Source organism: Dama dama, chromosome 5 (genome assembly GCF_033118175.1).
Source record: "Dama dama isolate Ldn47 chromosome 5, ASM3311817v1, whole genome shotgun sequence".
In the NCBI taxonomy this organism is placed as follows: Eukaryota; Metazoa; Chordata; class Mammalia; order Artiodactyla; family Cervidae; genus Dama; species Dama dama.
In genome coordinates, this window is record NC_083685.1 from 115,303,055 (window position 1) to 115,323,291 (window position 20,237).

At 51.5% G+C, this 20,237-nt stretch overlaps 1 protein-coding gene across 1 annotated transcript in view; it reads left to right on the forward strand.

The window, feature by feature from the left end:
- CRHR1 (corticotropin releasing hormone receptor 1) overlaps nucleotides 1–20,237 on the forward strand; it is a 52,370-nt gene that overhangs the window by 15,915 nt on the left and 16,218 nt on the right. The window contains exons 2-3 of the mRNA XM_061140775.1: nucleotides 8,263–8,350; nucleotides 18,800–18,919. Of these exons, the coding sequence (XP_060996758.1) occupies nucleotides 8,263–8,350; nucleotides 18,800–18,919 (208 nt within the window). The remainder of the gene's footprint in view (nucleotides 1–8,262; nucleotides 8,351–18,799; nucleotides 18,920–20,237) is intronic.

Here is a 20,237-nt window from a genome sequence, read left to right on the forward strand (position 1 = left end):
GCACGCCAGGTCGGATGGATCCAGCTCAACCTGGTGTCTGAGCCCTTCCACAGGCGGTCTGTGCTGCCCCCAAAGCTCAGGCCCTCCTCCCACCCGACTCCCCCGCCTGGAAAGCCCTCTCTCTCCTTCTCACTGTCTGTGGCCGCTCTGCCCTCCTCCAGCTCACCCCCCCAGGAAGCCTGCCCACACCGTCGCCTTGGGCTGACCCCTCCTGTAATCCCACAATCCCCTGCACTCATGCACACCTTGCCTTGCCATTCTCCTTTGTGTGTGTCTATCTGGGTCTGTGTGTGTGTGTCTATGTGTCCTTCCCCGCCTCTTCTGAGTTTGTTTCCTTTTTTTCAAATCAAGGAATCCTGGACTACTCGAATGTAGAATCCCAGTTCAACAAGGGGCTCGGTGAGATCACTTAGTTGGTTGGTTTAAAAAAAAACAGGAGACAAAAATCAAAACAACTTTCCTTTTAAGCTGAAAACCCCCTTTTTCCTTTGCAGAAAGGAAAGCTTACAGAGAAGGCAGAACAATCTGACCGAGTGGAGGAGAGAACACTGGTCCTACTGCAGCCCCTCCCCCAGGGCTTGGAAGGAACACCAGGACGGCTTGTTCTAGTCCAACCCTCTCCGTAACCAAGAAAGATTCTAGGGCCCAGAGTGACCCAGTCATGATCCTGACTCCATGGGCACTTGTGTGTGTGTGTGTATGTGTGTGTGTGTGCACACTCAGTCCCTCAGTGGTGTCCAACTCTCTGCAACCCCCTGGACTATAGCCCGCCAGGCTCCTCTGTCCATGGTATTTCCCTGGCACGAATACTAGAGTGGGTTACCATTTCCTTCTTCAGGGAATCTTCTTGACCCAGGGATTGAGGCCACATATCTTGTGCCTCCTGCATTGGCAGGTGATTCTTTATCACTGTTCCACCTGGGAAGCCCTTATGGGTACTTGTAGGAGTCACCTCCCCCAGGAAGCCTGCCCACACTGTCGCCTTGTGAATCACAGAAAGCATCTCTCTTCTTTTTCTCCCCACCCTTCTGGTGGCCTACATCCTTATAATGCAGGTAAGAAAGAGGGTATTGCCCAGAGGGGCGCGGTGACTTGCCCACACAGACAGTGGCAAGACTGGCCTCAGAGCCCAGCAGAAGGGGGAAGAATCTCACTGGAAGACCACTCTCAAATGCTAAAGCTGTGATTCTGCTGGACAGCCATCTCAGTCCCTGGCCCCTAGGAGAGGTTTTCCTGGGGCCTCTGGGGCTCTCCCAGGCTGAGCATCAGAGATTGTGAAGGGGAAGGAAGACTGACCCCCTTCTCCTTGCTCCTCGTGAACTTTGGAGAGGTGAGGGTGGCCTCTGTTGCCTCCAGTGGCCCTTCAGGACTCTCCCTGAAAGGTTAATTACCAGATCATCCCGTCAAAGGAAATTGTGCTTTTGTCCCTTAAAGACCAAACTGAGCCTCAGCAGCATAGTTATTTATGGTCTCTAATAAGCATTTTCTGGGTGTGATTAACCTTTATGCCAAAGTCACACTGGGAATTGGGGTGGCAGCTTCAATTCCAGCCACACTCTGCACTGGCCAGGGGGTGGGGCATCGGCAGCAGCTGGAGCAGCCTGGAGCGGGCAGCTGTCAGACCGCGGCCCGCCCACCCGCCCTCTCCACGGGCTCCTTCGCCCTCCCCTCTCCTCTGCATCCCTTCTTCCCATGCCTTGCCCTGATCTGTCTTCCTCCGTCTTTCATCCACTTGAAAGACAGACCCAGAACGCCTGCTTACTGAACCCCAACATCCACTCAGCCACTAAAAACAGTTCAACTATATGTGCATGTGCGTGCGTGCCCCGTTGCTCGGTCATATCCAACTCTTTGCAACCCCATGGACTGTAGCCCACCAGGCTCCTCTGTTCATGGGATTCTCCAGGCAAGAATACCGGAGTGGGTTGCCATTTCCTCTTCCAGGGGATCTTTCCGACCCAGGGATTGTACCCAGATTTCCTGTACCTCCTGCATCAGCCAGTGATTCTTTACCACTGAGCCACAAGCCCTGTGAAATAGGGGGCAGGAGACTTGCCCTGTCTGCTCTCCGGAGCTCAGGGCTCCTCCCTTGTCAGGGAACCCGTGTCATTTTATGTGGTGCTATGATTGAGCCACAGCATGCCCTCGGCCTTCCCAGATTTAACATTCAAGGTCTGGTTCCTTGGCGGGTGGAGAGCTTTGTAGCTGAGGTGCGGGTTTTATTTGGGGGCCTTGGGCCTGCCAGGCGGGTGCAGAGAGGGTGAGGCATTACCTCGTTAGCGAGCTTAGCGCCTGCCAGCTGCAGATCCTCAGCCCCATTTTGGTTTTCTCTCCCGCCTCACGAAGTCCTGAAAACTTGGTTTGTCAAAAATGGTTCTGAAAGGAGGAGCCACCGCGGCCAGGGCTGATGACAGGGGCGCCCAAGAACGTGGTTCTTGGTCAAAGCCACCATTGGTAGCTCTGGAAGAGGATGACGTGTCCAGTCTGGTGAGGCCCAGGCCTCTGATGTGACCCCGCTCATCACACGCTCTGGCCATATTTTGGGGTGCTAGACTTCACTGAGCAGTGGAGGAAGCTCTGTACCCTCCCTGAAAATCATTGGCCTTAGATGCACCTTTCTTTTTTTTTTAATTTTTATTTATTTGGCTGTACCAAGTCTTAGTTGCAGTCTGAGGGTTCTTTTTTGTTGGCTGCAACCCATGGCACACAGAACTTCCCTGACCAGGGATCAAACCTGTAGTCCCTGCAGTGGAAGCACAGAGTCTGAATCACTGGACCACCTTTTAGTTGCGGCATTTGGGATCTGGTTCCCTGACCATGGGTTGAACTCGAACCCTCTACATTAAGAGCTCAGAGTCCCAGCCACTGGACCACCAAGGAAGTCCCTACACATAACATTCTGCATTAATCACAGGGTTTCATGCCCCCCACCCTGCCTCATGTGTTTGTGGACCCCAGATTAAAAACTCTCAGCTTTAGAAGAAAACAAGCAACATCCTTGAAACTTCAGGGCCCTGTCTGTCTCTATGGTGCAATAATTTCCTGTTGGCAGATTTTGAAAACTAGTGAATGTTGAAGAGGAGATCAGCATTATGGTGGAAGGAAGTACACGGGAAAGCTCTGCACTTTTCACAAAAGTATGATTCAGGAATAAGCCAGGAGCGTGACAAACCCTTCCGCGGAGCCAGAGGTGGCTTAGATCCAGATTCTGTACAGAGCCGAGATTTCCTGAGAGGGGAAGTTGGTTGGGGAATTTCAAGAAACCTATTTCTTGGCATAATGCAAACCCAGCCCTCTTTTGGGAGAAAATGACTTTGTGAACCAGCGCATCCATGAGAGGTGAGGATCGGGGTTATAGGCAGTCAGCCAAGGACAGGCGTCGTGCCGTGGCATTTGCTTTGGTTTCGTGATGAATCTGGATTTGCCCACTCCTTGTGGAACCCTAAGACATTGAGAGTCGAGGCTAAGACCTTCTGGCTGGTGTATTTGCTATCTACTTAGAACCCTGGTGCATAAGTGCTTTTCGGAGGCAATTCTGTGCATTTGGCACTAGTCTGAGCTCTCCGATTGCCAGGGTCTAGTGTGTGTATGGAGGGGACCTGGGTGCATGGATGGGTCACAGAGTTGCTTGGCATTGGAGGGTCGGGGAGGATGCTGCCAAGGGGTGGGGCTCTGGGCCTGACGTTTGAGGGCTGCAGAGTTCACCAGGGGAAGGGGTGAGCCAGAGTGAGGAGTGGGCAGACCCCAGCAGGACCCCGTGTGCTGGGGAAACCATAAGTAATTCAGTGTGAATAAAACGTGGCGTGCTTTCAAGCAGGAACTGAAAGACCAAAGCACAAAGCACAGCTTCAGGCTTAGGATAGCGGTAGAATGCCAGGCAGCAGGGCTGATATTTTTATACAGGGTGTTACCGGTTTCTTTAATTTGCCTGTGGCTGAGTTGGCCATGGGAGCCCCATTTCCATTCTGTGTGTGTGTATACTTGTGTCCGTGTTGGGAGGTGGCAGAGGCAGGGGTGAGTGACAAGCAAGGGCTAGGGGTCCCTAGTCCGCTTCTAGAAGAGGTCTCTGGCCATCCCAATGGAGCGGCCCTCCCCGAGGACAGCTCACAGCCGGGTGCCCGCTGACTGTGCCCAGCAAGCACGTCTGTCAGCATGGACACTGCTCTCTGCTCAGCCTGCGGGAGCCACTGGCGGGCCTGGTGGCCTCCACCTCTCTCTTGCTTCTGCATTTTTCATTTGGAAAATGAGGGTAAAGATAGTTCGCCCTCTCTCTGGGGACTGTGAAGTTTAATTACTGATTAATAAAGTGTTGGAAGTTCCATGGGGCCGGAGATATGACTGGGTTTGTTCTAATCACTCCTGGGTCCCGGGAGTGAGTTAGCTGACCCCACCTCTGTTGGTCGAGGCCAAGCTCTGGGCACGGGGTGGGGGCACAGGGCCGGGGTGGGCTCGGAGCCTGGAGCTTGGCCCAGTTAGAGCGAAAGACCCTCATGATGTGACAGGGGGAGTGTGCCCGTGAGGGAATCAACAAAGCCCCCTGTGGGCTCAGGCTCAGCCCTGAGGGGACGAAGCGGGCGAACCATCAGGGTGAACGCCGGAGCTGGGGACTTCCTGCCAGAGGCCGGGGTGCTGGGCAGGCCCTGACCAGGAGTGGGGAGTATTCGGTTCTGTCTTGGAATGTAGGATGGGAGAGAGAGGATCAGGATCTGCCTTTGTCATCCGCCTTTGTCATCCGAAGGGAGTGGGAAGGTGGGTGGTGCTAGTGGTGGGCAGGGAGAGTCTGGGCTAGTGGGTGGAGGCCAGTCTGGGGAGAAGATACATGAGCAACAAGGCCAGGACTAAGGTCAGGCAAGTGAGACATTTTCCTCAAGCATGGGATTTAAAAAGCTGCCTGAAATCACACAATCAAGATAAATAATATTTTAATGTTATCACTGATTTTTCCTTTTACCCCAGGTTCCAATAGGACCCAGCACTGGTAGTGAGCCTGCCTTAAAAAAAAAAAAAAAAGCTTTTTATATGTTGTTCATCATGGAATTTTTTGCATTGACTTGGAATTTTTTTTTAATGAATTAATTTATTTTAATTGGAGGCTAATTATTTTACAATATTGTAGTGGTTTTTGCCATACATTGACCTGAATCAGCCATGGGTGTACATGTGTTCCCCATCCTGAACCCCCCTCCCACCTCCCTCCCTGTCCCATCCTTCTGGGTCATCCCACTGCACCAGCCCTGAGCATCCTGTCTCATGCATCGAACCTGGACTGGCGATCTGATTCACATATGATAATAGACATGTTTCAATGCTATTCTCTCAAATCATCCCACCCTCACCTTCTCCCAGAGAGTCCAAAAGACTGTTCTATACGTCTGTGTCTCTTTTGCTGTCTCACATATAGGGTCATCGTTACCATCTTTCTAAACTCCATATATATGCGTTAGTATACTGTATTGATGTTTTTCTTTCTGACTTACTTTACTCTGTATAATAGGCTCCAGTTTCATCCACCTCATTAGAACTGATTCAAATGTATTCTTTTTAATAGCTGAGTAATATTCCATTGTGTATATGTACCACAGCTCTCTTACCCATTCGTCTGCTGATGACATCTAGGTTGCTTCCACGTCCTGGCTATTGAAAACAGTGCTGCGATGAACATTGGGCTACACGTGTCTCTCTCAATTCTGGTTTCCTCCGTGTGTATACCCAGCAGTGAGATTGCTGGGTCATATGGCAGTTCTATTTCCAGTTTTTTTAAGGAATCTCCACACTGTTCTCTATAGTGGCTGTACTAGTTTGCATTCCCACCAACAGTGTAAGAGGGTTCCCTTTTCTCCACATCCTCTCCAGCATTTATTGTTTGTAGACTTTTTGATAGCAGCCATTCTGACTGGCATGAGATGGTACCTCATTGTGGTTTTGATTTGCATTTCTCTGATAATGAGTGATGTTGAGCATCTTTTCCTGTGTTAGCCATCTGTATGGCATTGACGTAGAATGTTAAAAAAATATTGCATTAAAATATGATGTATCTGACTACTAAGATTTTTGGTGCCCAGCCCCCACCCCTTATATTTTGCACCTGAAAGGAATGCCTTGCTCTCCTCACCTTAGTCCTAGCCCTGCCAGCGAAGGCTGCAAATGCTTGCCGGTGGCGTTGGCTGCCACCCTGGCTTGGGTCTAAATTCGAAACTGGCTCACTGTGGGACTCTGACAAGCCCCTACCTCTCTCCCAATCCCATTTTCCTCTGTAAAATGGCTCAGGCTATTTCCAGATCTATGTGTCTCTGTCTGAAGTCCTATTGCAGGAATTGGGGACTCCTTCCAGAGCCCGAGAGTGGGTCTAACACTCGGGAATGAATTATCCAAGGAGACACATGCACTGAAAAAACAAGAGACTTTATTGGGAAGGGGCCCCCAGGCGGAGAGCAGCGGGGTGAGAGAACCCAGGAGAACTGCTCTGCCATGTGGCTCAGTCCCAGATTTTATGGTGATGGGATTAGTTTCCAGGTTGTCTGGGGCCAATCCATCTGACTCAGGGTCCTTGCTGGTGGCACACACATTGCTCAACCACGATGGATTCCAGCAAGAAGGATTCTGGGCAGCCAGTAGGACATATGTACTGGTGTCTGTCTTCTCTCTCCTTTTGACTTTCTTGAATTCTGCTGGTTGGTGGTCACTTGTGAGTTCCGAGTTGTAAGATAACTCATGTAAGTGGTTACTATCTTGCCTGGACAGGGCAGGAGGTTTTGGTCACTGTTTCCCCTAATACTTCTGCAGTGAATTTTGCAGAACTGTTTGCAAATGGGTTGGGGCCGAGACCCCATGGAGGGTGGAGGGAGGTGAGAGAGAATCCCAGGGAGGGGAGACCCCAGGAATAAAGAGCAGGGAGCAGGGGTGGTGATGTGGAGAGGAGTCTCCCATGAGGTCAGGGAGACAGAGCTCTGCAGGTCATCAGGCTCCCATGCCTGACAACTGGGGGAGGGGCTGATTACCATCCTTCCCTACCCCAAACCCCCACATGCTTCTTAGCCCTTCGCAAATCAAATCTCTAGGGAAACAATCGTCTAGCCTCCAAGCCTTGACTAAATGAGAATTGCCAAGTTCAAATCATTCAACGTGACCTATTGAGTGCCTGTTGTAGACCTGAAACACCATGTAACCCATTAATGTATTCAGCAAATTTGAATGCAATGAATAAAACAAAATCCCTGCCCTCTTGGAGCAAGCTGTGCTGCTTCCAAAGGACTCCTACATACCTTGCATCCTTAGCCTGGGGAGATGGGGAGGCTATTATGCCAGTCTTTACAGGTGAGGAAACTGAGGCACAGAGAGGTCAAGTAGCTTGCCCACGGCAACACAGTGAAACTGGGGCTGGACGCCAGGTGTCTTGACTCTAAATCCACAGGAGGGTGTTGACCCAAGGGACGGAGCACAATGATTGTGCGGGGGTGTTAGGTGAAGGAGGGACAGCCCTCCAGGTGTGGAGCCCCTGCTACTGTCCCCAAGTAGGCCGAAATTTTGGAATCAGAGTGATACAGAGTACCCAGGGATGTAAGAGGCAGAGATTCTCCCTGGAATAAGGCACCCATCTTTCCAGACACATTTATCCCTTCACCTCTCGGGGCCTCGGCTTCCTCGTCAGGGACAGCCACACCTGCCCCACAGAGAATGAAGTATTATCGTGGACGTAAAAGGACTTGGTAGATGGTTCAGGCACAATTTGCAGTGACCAGTAATTAGCTGGACAGGGATGAGGCCGGTGAGTGAGCCCTGAGTTTCTGCAGCTAGGGAGGGAGTAAGGCAGGGAGGCAGGCTCACTATTGGGGGGCTTCTGTGAGCCCAGGGGAGGGGAGGGGTGCTCAGGGGGCAGGTGGGAGGGTGTGTGTGTCTCCGTGTGTCTGTATGTCTGTGTGTTGGGACACAGCTATGCCATCCTTTTGATCCCGTGAGGATGGAGGTGGCTTTCTCAGACAGAGCCTCCCTGCCCTCAGAGAGAGAGTTCACCTCTGTCCCGGGAACCTGGGCTCCTGCTCTCACCTGCCTTCTTTTCACGTTCCTCCAAGAGCAGGGCAGCCCCGGACGTTGTAGGCAAGAAGGAGACGGGGCAGGAGGGCAGGGAGGCTGGGTTGGTGGGAGAAGGGCGTGTGTCTGGATAAGACCATACGGAGGAGGAAGGAGACTGGAGGCGGCAGGAAGTTGCAGTCCAGACTGCTCCTGGCACGGTCTAACCGAGTCCCTCGCCTTCTGTGCCCACAGGCCCTTCTCCTCCTGGGGCTGAACTCCATCTCCGCCTCCCTCCAGGACCAGCATTGCGAGAGCTTGTCCGTGGCCAGCAACGTCTCTGGTGAGCATGCCCATCTGCCTCCTGCAAGGTTCCAGGTCCCCAGAGCCTCACCACCCATCTCCCCCCAGGGTTCCAACACCTGCACATGGCCCGCGAGATGGCAGGGATAGTGGGAGATTCTTCTCTGGGGCTCCGAGCAATCCATCATTTGTCCACAGAGAGCCGTGTTGAGGAGGATCCTGAAGCTGGATGTAGGAGTGGTGGGAAAGAAAGCTGTGATTAGGTGACAGAGGGGATTGGGGCAAGTGTGCCCAGGTGTTATCTTCTGGCTCTGGGCTGGAAAACAGAGGAAGACACCCCAGCCCTTGCTGCTGTCAGAATCAACAGAGCAGAAGGCTGAGCTGTGACTCAGGCGTCAGTGAGGAAGAGAGTCTGCTGTTCTGCTGCTAAAAATGCCCGGAGCAGGATATGTAGGGTGCTAACTATGGCTGGATGGTTGGATGGTATCACCGATTTAATGGACAAGAGTTTGAGCAAACTCAGGAGATGGTGAGGGACAGTGAAGTCTGTAGTCCATGGGGTCATGAAGAGTCAGACAAGTGACTGAACAACAGCTATGTGTGGGGCACTGTCTGAGGTGTTTGAGAACAGATCTTCCTTGTCTCACGATGGGGTAATGTCCAAATAAACTCATCGTAAGTGGAAAATACCATAAGCCGAAAATGCATTGAATACACATAACCTAGGCATGGCTTAGACTCATCTATTTTGACATGCTTAGAATACTTATATTAGCTACAAATAGATAGCAAAACTATCTGACGCAAAGCCTTTTTTTTTTTTTTAATTAAAGTATTATATGTCATTTACGGCATACTGAAAGTGAAAACCAGAATGGTTGTGTAGGTACAGACTGGTTGTAAGTGCATTGACGGTTGTTTCCTCTCATGATCGCATGACTGTTTGGGGACTGTGGCTACTGCCACTGCCCAGCATCAGGAGAGAGGATTGCACCACATGACTAGCCTGGGAAAAGGTCAAACTTCAAAATTAGAAGTGTGGTTTGTGCTGAATGCATATTGCTTTCAAGCCATCGTAAAGTCAAAAAATCATTAAGTAGAACCATCGTAAGTCGAGACTATCTGTGTATTAACCCAGTTTTCACAATGACCTCCTGAGGCAGTTGCGGGTATATCCCTTTTACACATAAGGAAACTGAGGCCTGGAGCAGAACTAGTAAGTGCTGAGCCGACTTGAGCCCAGGAAGCCTGGCTTCCACGTACATCCCTTAGCACTGTACTCTACCCCTCCTCAACAGAAAGGATTGTAAATATTAATAATACTTGTATAATTTCACCATTTACAAAATGCTTTTGTATAATAATCCTATTTCATCTTCACAAGAGTTTAAGATGCAATACTTTGACCACCTGATGCAAAGAGCCAAATCACTGGAAAAGACCCTGACACTGGGAAAAATTAAAGGCAAAAGAAGGGGATGGCAGAAAATGAGATGGTTAGATAGCATCACTGACTCAATGGACATGAGTTTGAGCAAACTCCGGGAGACAGTGGAGAATAGAGGAAACGCGTGCCGCAGTCCGTGGGGTTGCAAAGGGTCAGACACGACTTAGCAACTAAACAACAATTTATACTCATGAGGAAACTGGGATGGGAGAATTAGGTTTGGGGGCTCTGGGGCCACACCTTTTCTAATCTGGAGTGTGGTCCCTGAACCCTCATCCTGACCCCTTTAACTAGGGTCCTGGCGATGCTATTGCCCAGTGAAGATGGAGAGGGGTACCTGAGGGTCTTTGAGGGAATCTTCTTTGGTAATTTCTTTTTCTCTGCAGGTCTCTCTGTTTGATTTAATCCAACTCATTAACTGAGCACCTACTGTGTGCCAGGACCCATGTTCCCTGGCAGAACAAAGAGGGGCTGACAGTCTGGTCTAGGGATCAAGTCCATAAACCCATGTGCTGTGAGGAGCACAAGAGGCATGCGGGTGGAGAAACGGCTGCTGTGTGCTACAGGGAAGCAGGGAGTTTCTGATTCTGGGCCTGCGGGGAGAGGAGGACTCCACAGTGCCGAGCAGCTGCCCCCAAGCCTACTGTTCCCTCCCTACTGGCAGGGGTGGGGGTGGCACGGGGCGGGTGGTAGGGGAAGAATGGGACCTGGAGCACTGTGTTCCCGTGCTCATAGTGGAACTCAGTCTTGTTTTGTCTGCCCTAGGGGTCCCCGCTGGTAGCCCTTGACTTCAGGGATGAGCATGCCCTTGAGTTCCTTAAGCCTCACTCTGTAATTGAAGAGTAGGATGGCTGATAACTGCCTCAAGGATCCATTGCAATTAAATGCACTACATTTAATGGCAATATTTCATAAACTGTAGAGTGCCATACCACTACTGAGTATTATTTATTATTGTTGGTAAGAGCAGGCTTTTATTTATTTATTTATTTTTTAGTTCTACCAGTTTATTGCTACCAACCCATCTCCCTCCACCCTCGTGCACACATGCTCAACCATGTAATCCCATGAACTGCAGCCCGCCAGGCTCCTCTGTCCATGGACTTTTCCAGGCAAGAATACTGGAGTGGGTTGCCATTTCCTTCTCCATAGAACAGGCTTTTTTTTTTTTTTTTATTTTAGAACAGGCTTTTAAAAGTGCTTACCTTGTAGCTGGAATGAGAGGCAGACACTGGCCATGAACTGCTCACTACAGTGGAGGCGGCAGGAAGGTTAGATCAGGGGTGGTGTGAATCTAGGAAGGCTTCCTGAAGGAGGAAGTTTCAAGGCGAGTCTCTGAGAGATTCTGAGCAGAGACTGGCAGAGAAGAGTCAATGTCCTGAGTCAAAGCTAGAGTTGACCGAGGACCAGCAGGTGGGTGTGGTGGAAGAACAGGGGAAGGGTGAGACGGGAAGGGCAGGAAGCCTGGGGAGATACTGACAGCCCAGAACATCTGGCTGCAAAGTTGGCTAAGCTGGGCCCTGAGGAATGGGAAAGTTCTGGAGCAAGAGTCTGGAGCTCTAGAGGAGAAAGCCTGGGAGGGAGGAGACCTACTCAGAGGCCTGGCCTGAGATGGAGCCTCTCCCTGTCCCAGGCCCTGAGCACTGATGGCGGGGGTGGGGGGGTGGGCGGTGATGGGGGGCAGGTCAGTCTCCATTAACTTGCTTGTTGTGCTCCTGCACAGTGACATTCCTGAGCCCATGACGGTGTCATCAGTCCTCGGAGGCAGCGGGCCATGATGAATGTCATCCATTCCCTGATGATTTGTACCCCGTGTCCCTGCCCCCAGCCCAGTCTGCCTGGCTTCAAGGCACGCAGTCCATCACCCTCCACAGCAGCCTCTGAAAACAGGCTATTTGTCTTCCAGCGCTAAGACCTACCCAGACCGATGGGCACTGGTAGAGACAGATGGTGAGGGTGGGGTGGAGGGACTGAGACAGATGGATGGGCGTCTGGCCTGGGGTGGCTGGCATTGAGCTGGGGCCCTTTGGGGGGCCTCTCACATGCCAGGAGCAGGGAGAAAGTGCGTCCCCAGGGTCAAGGCTCCATTATGTGGCAGACCACAGACTTGGAAACGTATAAAATAATGGTATGAATATGATGATGCCAGAAAGTAATAGAATTATTGACCAGTGAACATCAGAGACACATGGAAATCATATTGCTGACAAGGACCCAGGGTAATCACCTGTCTGAAGGTCATGAGTGATAATAATAAATAATGATAGCTAATATTTACTTGGGCTTCCCTGGCAGCTTAGTGGTAAAGAGCCCACCTGCCAATGCAGGAGACTTGGGTTCGATCCCTGCGTCAGGAAGATCCCCTAGAGAAGGAAATGGCAACCCACTCCAGTATTCTTGCTTGGAAAATCCCATGGACAGAGGAGCCTGGCAGGCTATAGTTCATGGGGTTCCAAAGAGTTGGACACGACTTTGCAACTAAACAAAACAACAACAAAGATGTACTTAGTGGCTGTTACGTGTCAGACTCCATTCTAAGTGCTTTAATCTCATTCAGTCATCACAACAATATTGTTAGCATGTATTTTTATCATCATCTTAAAGATAGGAACCTGCAGCTCAGAGAGGTTAAGTAACTTGCCCAAGCACACACAGTTACTAAGCACTAGCCCTAAGATTTTAATCAAATGGGCCTGATTCTGGACATTTTCACCACTATATATATGGTCACCCAGAGAGGCATGGTATCCAGGGCCTACTTGGTCAGTTATCTGGGGTGCAGAGTCACCCCTGCCGTGTCCCATACCTATACAGGGTTTACACACAGCCCCCAATCTTCCTTAGGCCCTGCTATGTTCCTGACACTGTACTAGGTGCCAGGAATGCAAAAATGAAGAGCCCATAGGATAGGAGGCTCCCACGCACATGTCCTGAGGAATCACACCCCATACAAAGGCATCTTTCTATTCTGCCCAGTCAAGGAGGTCACAGCCCAATGACAAGATGGCTGAGCAAAGAGCAAAAGACTCTACGCCTGGCTTCTCCCTGCCAGGTGACCCAGGCAGAGCCCTTGCCCATTCATCCTAGCAGCAGCTTCCCAGACAGGGCAAGCACGTGTGTTTCAGAGGCTGCCCTTGGGCCACCTGCTGACCCCTCTGGGCGGCCTTGGCTGAGCTCCTCTCCTGGGCTTAAACCAAACAGGGGGCTGGGCTTCCCAGCCGCGCCTCCTGCCAAGTGCCCACCTAACCTGGCTCATTCAGAAGCCCCCGATGGGAGACTCGACATAACTAGAGACAGGAACCAGGTCCCAGTCTTCCTCGGAAGTTACCGACCATGGAAAGATCTGCTGAGCACATCCGGCTCCTGAACACAATGGAAAGGGAACTAAATAATCCATCTAGGGGAAGAACCCAGTGCCCAGTTGTGCACTAGCTTTAAATAGGCTGCCTTCAAAGGGTTCTTATCTATTCATTAAAGCAGTTCCCCGAGGACTCTGACTCAGCTGGTGGGATGCTGTTCCCCTCTCCTCTTCCCTCCACTCGCAGGATCTGGGGCAGGCTGACCACAGGCCCCCACCCCCGCCGTGTCTGCTCTGGGCATGTGTGGGGAAGGAGGAAGATGTAGGACCAGTTTCACGTACTACCTGTCTCCACTCCCCTGTCTCCAGAAAAAACTGAGGGATCTAGGTACCCCATGAGTGAGGAGGTGAGTCACCACGTGATAGGAATGTTAACACCTCAGATACAGTGAGCACATGCCTGTTCCCTCTTCCTAGAAGACTCCCTCCCCACTCCCCAGCTATGCACAAAGTTCCCTCTCTCACTTCTGTTGGGTCCCCGCTTAAATGTTAGCACCAAATTAAAATAGCTCTCAGCCTCTCTCTCTCTCTCTCTCTCCCTCTCCCTCTCTCTCTCTCTCTCTCTCTCTCCCTCTCTCTCTCTCTCTCTCTCTCTCTCTCTCTCTCTCTCTCTCTTTTTGCTGCTTGGCTTGTGGGAACTCTTGTGGGATCTCAGTTCCCTGACCAGAGACTGAACCCTGGACCCTGCAGTGAAAGTATTGAATCCTAACCACTCAACCACCAGGAAACTCCCCTCCTGTCAGTCTTTATCTGTTTATGTCTATTGTTGTTGTTGTTGAGTCCCTAAGTCATGTCTGACTCTTTGAGACCCCAGGGACTACAGCCTGCCAGGCTCCTCTGTCCATGGCATTTCCCAGGCAAGAATACTGGAGTGGGTAGCCATCTCCTTGTCCAGGGAATCTTCCCGACCCAGGAATCGAACCCAGGTCTCCTGCACTGGCAGGCGGATTCTTTACCATTGAGCCACCAGAGAAGCCCCACTCTGCATCTGTATGTACACACAATCCCACCCTCCAACCCCATAGACTGATGGAAGGGTATTTATTTTATTCATTACTGTATCCCAGCTCCTAGAACAGACACTGGATCCCCAGCTCCTACAGTGTTTTTTAGGTGGTCAGTAAAAACTTGTGAATAAAGAATAAAGTCTTTATTCCTCCCCATCCATTACCTTATGGACCTGGAGGGGCTCCATGGGATGGGTTGAAGTGGGGAGGAGTTGGCTCCTAAAAGTAACTCAGGCTTCATGCTGCTGACTAGTAATTCTGCTTGGCTATTTGCAAGGCTGGTTTACTCTGGTCCAAACTGTTTCTCACCCCAGAACTATGATATTAAAGTGGGAAAATATCCCCCAGGAGTGCAGGAGAGATTGGGCATTTGTACCAGTGGGACCTGTGCTTCCTGAAGTCTCCATCGTGTCTTACTCTTTGGGGCCTCATGGACTGTAACCCTGCCAGGCTCCTCTGTCCATAGAATTCTTCATGCAAGAATACTGGAGTGAGTAGCCATTCCTTTCTCAGGGAATCTTCCTGACCCGGGGATTGAACCTGGGTCTCCTGCACTGCAAGCAGATTCTTTATTGTCTGAGCCACCAGCAAAGCCCAGTAGGACTTGTAGGGGATGGATATTGTTCCAGTAATCACAGTCCAACAGCCCTGACCTTGAGGTCCTTATAGCCCCCATGCTGACACCAGGACTTCCTTTCCTTCCTTCTCCCCTTCCCAACTAGAAGATCCAGGTCCTCCCCACCCCCACACCTCTGGAATTATTTTTCTCTTTACCTTGTTCTGCTGACTTTCTGTCTGCTTCTCTCTGTTTTATTCTCAGTGTCTTGTCTCCTGTTTCCTCTCTCACCCTCTCCTTCTGCACTTCTTCCCCCCCTTCCCTCCCACCCCACGCGCTATTCTTCTCAAAGTGATGAAGTGAATTGAATGGGTGGTATGAATTTCATCAGTGCCTTTCACATTGCCCTTCTCCAGGGGATCTTTCCAAACCCAGGGATCGAACCCAGGTCTCCCGCATTGCGGGAGGATTCTTTATCAGCTGAGCCACAAGGAAGCAGTATTTGACAAAGGTTTTTTCCCCCAGCCCCTCAAATCCTGCACACCCTTCCCCTTCAGAGGTTGCAGCCCTCTCCCGTCCCTCGATCTCTGGATCCCTAGCTCTCTTCCTTCCTTTCTCTTTTCGCTCTCTACCTCTCCCTTCTCCATCCGCTCCCTAAAATCAAGGGGCCAACCCGGGCTTTGAACTTTCTGGCCTGTATTTGGGAGTCAGAGCTGGTCGCCGCTCCTGATTGGCCCTGTGCTTCTAGCCACACCCCTGTTTGGTTCCGCCTTCCCCCAGGCCCCGCCCACCCAACCCTCACCCGCCCCCCGCCAACCCCACCCCCAACCCCCGCCCGGACCCCAGGCCAGCTAGCGGGGCCTTTTATTCCGGAGGTAGGGGCAACATCGTCTCCTGGCCCCTTGCATTTGGTTTCTCTTCTTCATTCTCGCTGCCTCTCTCCCTTTCTCCCCGTCTCGCACACAGACGTTCATTCCCTGAAGGATTTTCTGGGCTGTTAATGTAAAGGTCACGTCTGCTGCAATGTTACCCCCCGTGCCAGCTCCGTGCAGGCTTTTGTGAGCTTCGCAGGATGAGGGAGGGAGGGAGACAGCGGAGGAACCCAAGGCACACGGACGGGCGTAACCAAATGCTGTGGGAGCCCATTGCCCAGCCTGGGGACCGCTGTGGTGCAGTGGGAAGAGCCCACCTCTGCCTCTTAGTGTCTGTGTGACTAAGGATAAACAATATGCTGGGCGTCAGTTTTCTTATCTGTAAAATGGGGAGAATGAGCACCCACGATGGCAGTTGGTGTGAGACCCATATTAGGTGCTGTGGAATCCTAATCTGTACGGAAGACTAGGGGCAAAAGGCTTCTCCCTTGGCCCCTCCCACTCGCATCTCCCCGACTAGCTGTGGGCGGAGTCAGGCCTCTGGGCTTTGGCTGGGACCTGGTCCTAGAGACCAGGAGGGCCATCAGCTGAGCAGTAGGCTTCTGCCTTGGCTCTGGGCTGGTCTTGGCTGTGGCTGGTGCCCAGTCGTGATCTAACCTGTGTTGAAGGGGTGCTGGGGGACTGTCCAGGGCCGGAGAGAGAGAGAGGTCGGGGAGAAAAAGCAGGTGCTACACTGAGAGTGTGCCTTAGGCAAGTCCCAGGTGCCACACGTGACATTCCATTTAATGCTCCCAGAGCCTAAACTGTGAATGTGTGAGTGAATGAACCATCTATTGAGGAAGGTTATTAAGTCAGATATAGGTATATGTAGATATATGAAAAGTCAAAGTGTTAGTCGCTCAATGATGTCAGACTTTTTGCAACCCCATGGACTGTAGCCCACCAGGCTCTTCTGTCCATGAAATTCTCCAGGCAAGAACACTGGAGTGGGTAGTCATTCCTTTCTCAGGGAGATCTTTCAAACCCAGGGGTTGAATCCAGGTCTTCTGTGTTGCAGGCAGATTCTTTACCGTCTGAGCCATCAGGGAAGCCCTTGTAGATATACAGGTAGATGTGAAGCACTCGGCAGGTGCCTGGAACTCACTTAGCTCTCAGTAAATACTGCTTCTTTCCCTACTGCCTCCTCGATTGTCCCACCCCCCAGATTGGCACGCAGTGTGGTATAATAGAAAGAGTACTCGATTTAGAGTCCAAAATACCTGGTGATGAGGCTTGGTTCTTTCATTCATTGGCTCGTGACCTTGGGCAAGTCACTTAACTTCCCTGGGCCTCAGTTTTCTCATCTGTAAAAAGGGAATAACAAACCTGTAAATTTTTAGACAGGGGGGGATAATGACATTGCAGGGTGGGTGAGGAGCAAACAAAATACATGAAGAAGGGCTTTGAAAAAAACAGAGCACGGTCCATAATGTTGTCCCTGCCTCCCCACAGCCACACACCTGTGGCTTCTCCCCTTCTCTGGGCTCAGCTCTATCCGCAGGGCCCGAGGCAGGTTAAAATTTCAACCTGCTTTCCTCAGTCCCCTACCCCCAGCACCTCTCTGTGATGCCACTCATGGAGGCACCATGGCGGCACAGCGCCAGGGCTTGACCCACCTCCACTGCCTGGCTAGCCGTCTCCTTGTGTCCATGAAGCCCCAATTCCGATTTCTTTCTCTTTCATTTAAAACACTTGGCCTCGAGGCCTCTGTCCCTTGAGTCTGGACTTGCCCACACACCCTATGAATAGCTTTGATTAGAAAGAAAAACCAGCATTTGGTACAAGGGTTGCCCAGCACTGTGTTGCATTCAGCAGGGAAGAGACGCCAGTCTAACCAGTGCTGTTTCCTGAGAGCCTGGGCACGGGCTTGGCTGGGGAGGGGATGGCAGGCGGGCCCCTCTAGGGCTTGGCAGCTGCTGATGCAGCTGCAGTGCAGGCACTGATAATGCTGCCCCTTCACTGGTTCGTGTTTCTCCCTGGCTTGTCTGTACATTCTAAGGCCAGTCTTGAGTTACTAACCCCACTCCCATCGTGATGGACACACTGGGCTTCCATAGGACTGGTGTGCCAGCCTTGAGAGGAGAGGGGCCTGGAAAGGGGGAGAAGGAAGCGGCAGCATCAGGAGGGGGGCCAGGGCTGTCCTCAGCCCAGCCCCCACCTGCTGGAGACCAAAAGCCCCCTGCCCTCCAGAAGTGTTACTATGACTTCCACTCTGCTCCAGTGTGCGCGTGCGTGCACACACACACACGACTCCAAAAGCTCTTAATTCTTAATTAAGGGCAAACATTTGGAAGGGGATTTTGACATCCTCTTTCTGGTCCAGTTGTTTACATCCTTTTTAGAGTCAGACTCCCTTTGAGAATCTAATGAAAGCCATGGTCCTTTTCCCAATTAAAATGCATGTATAGAACAAATTTTTCATTAAATTTCAAAGTCTGTAAGAACCTGTAAAATTTCCAGTGGACTGAGATTAAGAATTTCTGATCAGATCCAACTACCTCATTATTGATAAGAGACACTAAGGCCCAGAGGCTGCAAGTGACTTGCCTACGCTCACACAGCAAATGAGTAGCAGAGCCCCATCTGAAGCCTGGGTTCCGGATTACTAGTTCAGTAATTCCCCACATAGTGTCTCTCTCCCTTTTTTCTCCATGATCCCTCTCAGCCAGCCCTTTCCTAGGTCCTTTTCTAGCACAGATTAGAGCACAGATGTTCAGTGATTGTGGTTATCAGGTGAGCTGGAAGGTGGGCCAACGTCTTTTAACTGATTCCTACAGGTTCAGAGCAGATGTGGTTTGGTTCTAGAGGTGTGTGAGGGGACTGAGTCAGGGATTGGCTGGGTTTCTTCCAGGCTGTGAATTCTAGGCGCTCCAGTCTACACCAAATGCAGGGCCAAGAGAAGTGTCCTCAGACTACAGAGCAGGGGACCTGGAGCATGTCCAGCCTTCCTCTAAATGCCAGCCAGGACCTCAGCTTTAACACCACCCCAGTGTCTCTGTCCCTCCTCTGCTCTGGAACCAACATTGGCTCCCTAGCACCATAGCATCAAATTCAGATTCCTTCCCTTGGTATCTCCTCTGCAGAAAAAGAGCTCATCTCTACATTGGGGTCTTTGCTGTCCTGTCCTTAGTTGGTGTATGAATGTGGACCAGTTGGGGGGACACTGGAGTGGGGATGTTGCTTTGTCTCACCAGCTGTCTCTGCCTCCAGGACTGCAGTGCAATGCTTCCGTGGACCTTATTGGTACCTGCTGGCCTCAGAGTCCTGCAGGGCAGCTGGTGGTTCGACCCTGCCCCGCTTATTTCTACGGTGTCCGCTACAACACCACAAGTAAGGAAGCCTGAGAAAGGTAGACCATCTCCTGGGAGGTGGGACAGGATGCAGAGAACTGGGGGCTTGTTGGAGGTGGGGAAAATAATACTGACAGTGACAATAATAATACCGATACCATTCATGGGTACAGCTGCCATTGACCAAAGGCCAGCTCTGTGCTTTCCCGGGCACTCTGCTATTTACTGCTGACACTCAGCAATACCCTGGAAGATGCTACATGTAACTATGTTATATAATTAAGGCCTCCGAGGTTCAGAGAGGTCAGGGAAGTTGCCCAAGATCACCACCTGGTAACAGGTGAAGCTAGAATTTGCATCCAGTTCTGTCTGACACTTTCTTCTGCAGTTGACCTACTGGGTTAATGTTGGCATGAGCCGTGAGTTAGGGCAGCGGTCATCAGAGTAGCCCCAACTTTGCTCAGAGAAGTTCCCAGGCCTACCCAGTGTCCTCCAGCCACGAGGTAGGGGACTCAGGGTTTTAGATCCACAGGCAGGGGTCTTGTCCTTGCAGGTAGGCCCCCACAAGTGGGGTGGGGACAGAGGAGAACTGACCCGGGCAGGGCTTGTTCAGATACTTGATCCTCACATAAACACCCTGCTCCCCTTGGGCCCTGAGCCTCCCCTCCAGGCTTTGCAGCTTCTTGCTATGCCACCTGTCACCCTCAGAATTAATTTGCTCTCCCCTGTCAATGACTCACAGCTCCTGCTTATCAAGAGAGCAACAGCTGCAGGCCAGGGGCCCTGACCTGTCTGAGGGAGAGGGGGGCTCCCTGGGTGAGCCTTTGGGGTCTGGTGGGCCTGAGCTTAGAGTCCGAAGAGGGGACAGAAGGTGACCTCAGACACCAGATAATTGTGTGAACTTTAGCACATTTTTCCCCCTCTTTTATGGTCCTCTGGCCTCTCATCTGAGGATGGAGAGGGCTGGACAACATGGCTTCTTAAGACTTTGTCCAGCTCAAAACTCTCAGTTTCCTTCTCCTGCCCCTCCCCTCTTTTACCAGCTGGTTGAAGGGGGCTAGGGTTAGAGGCCACAGTCAAGGAGGGGTGGGCAGGGCCCTGGGGAGGTGTTGGGACTGGGCAGGAGGCTGGAACAACCAGACCATGCCGCCTTGTGTGTCTGCAACCCCACCCCGAAAGACCTGAAGAAAAGTATTGGGTGCTCATGCTGTCAACCTCCAACTTAGTTGGACCCCTGTTACCATTCAGAAATGGAGGCAGTGAGGCTGAAATCGCCCAAGGTCGAAAAGCTCAGAGGTGGCACTGGAGATGGGAAAGCAGGGTCCTCCTGCTCCTCCACTCCCCCGGCCGGGTGCCCG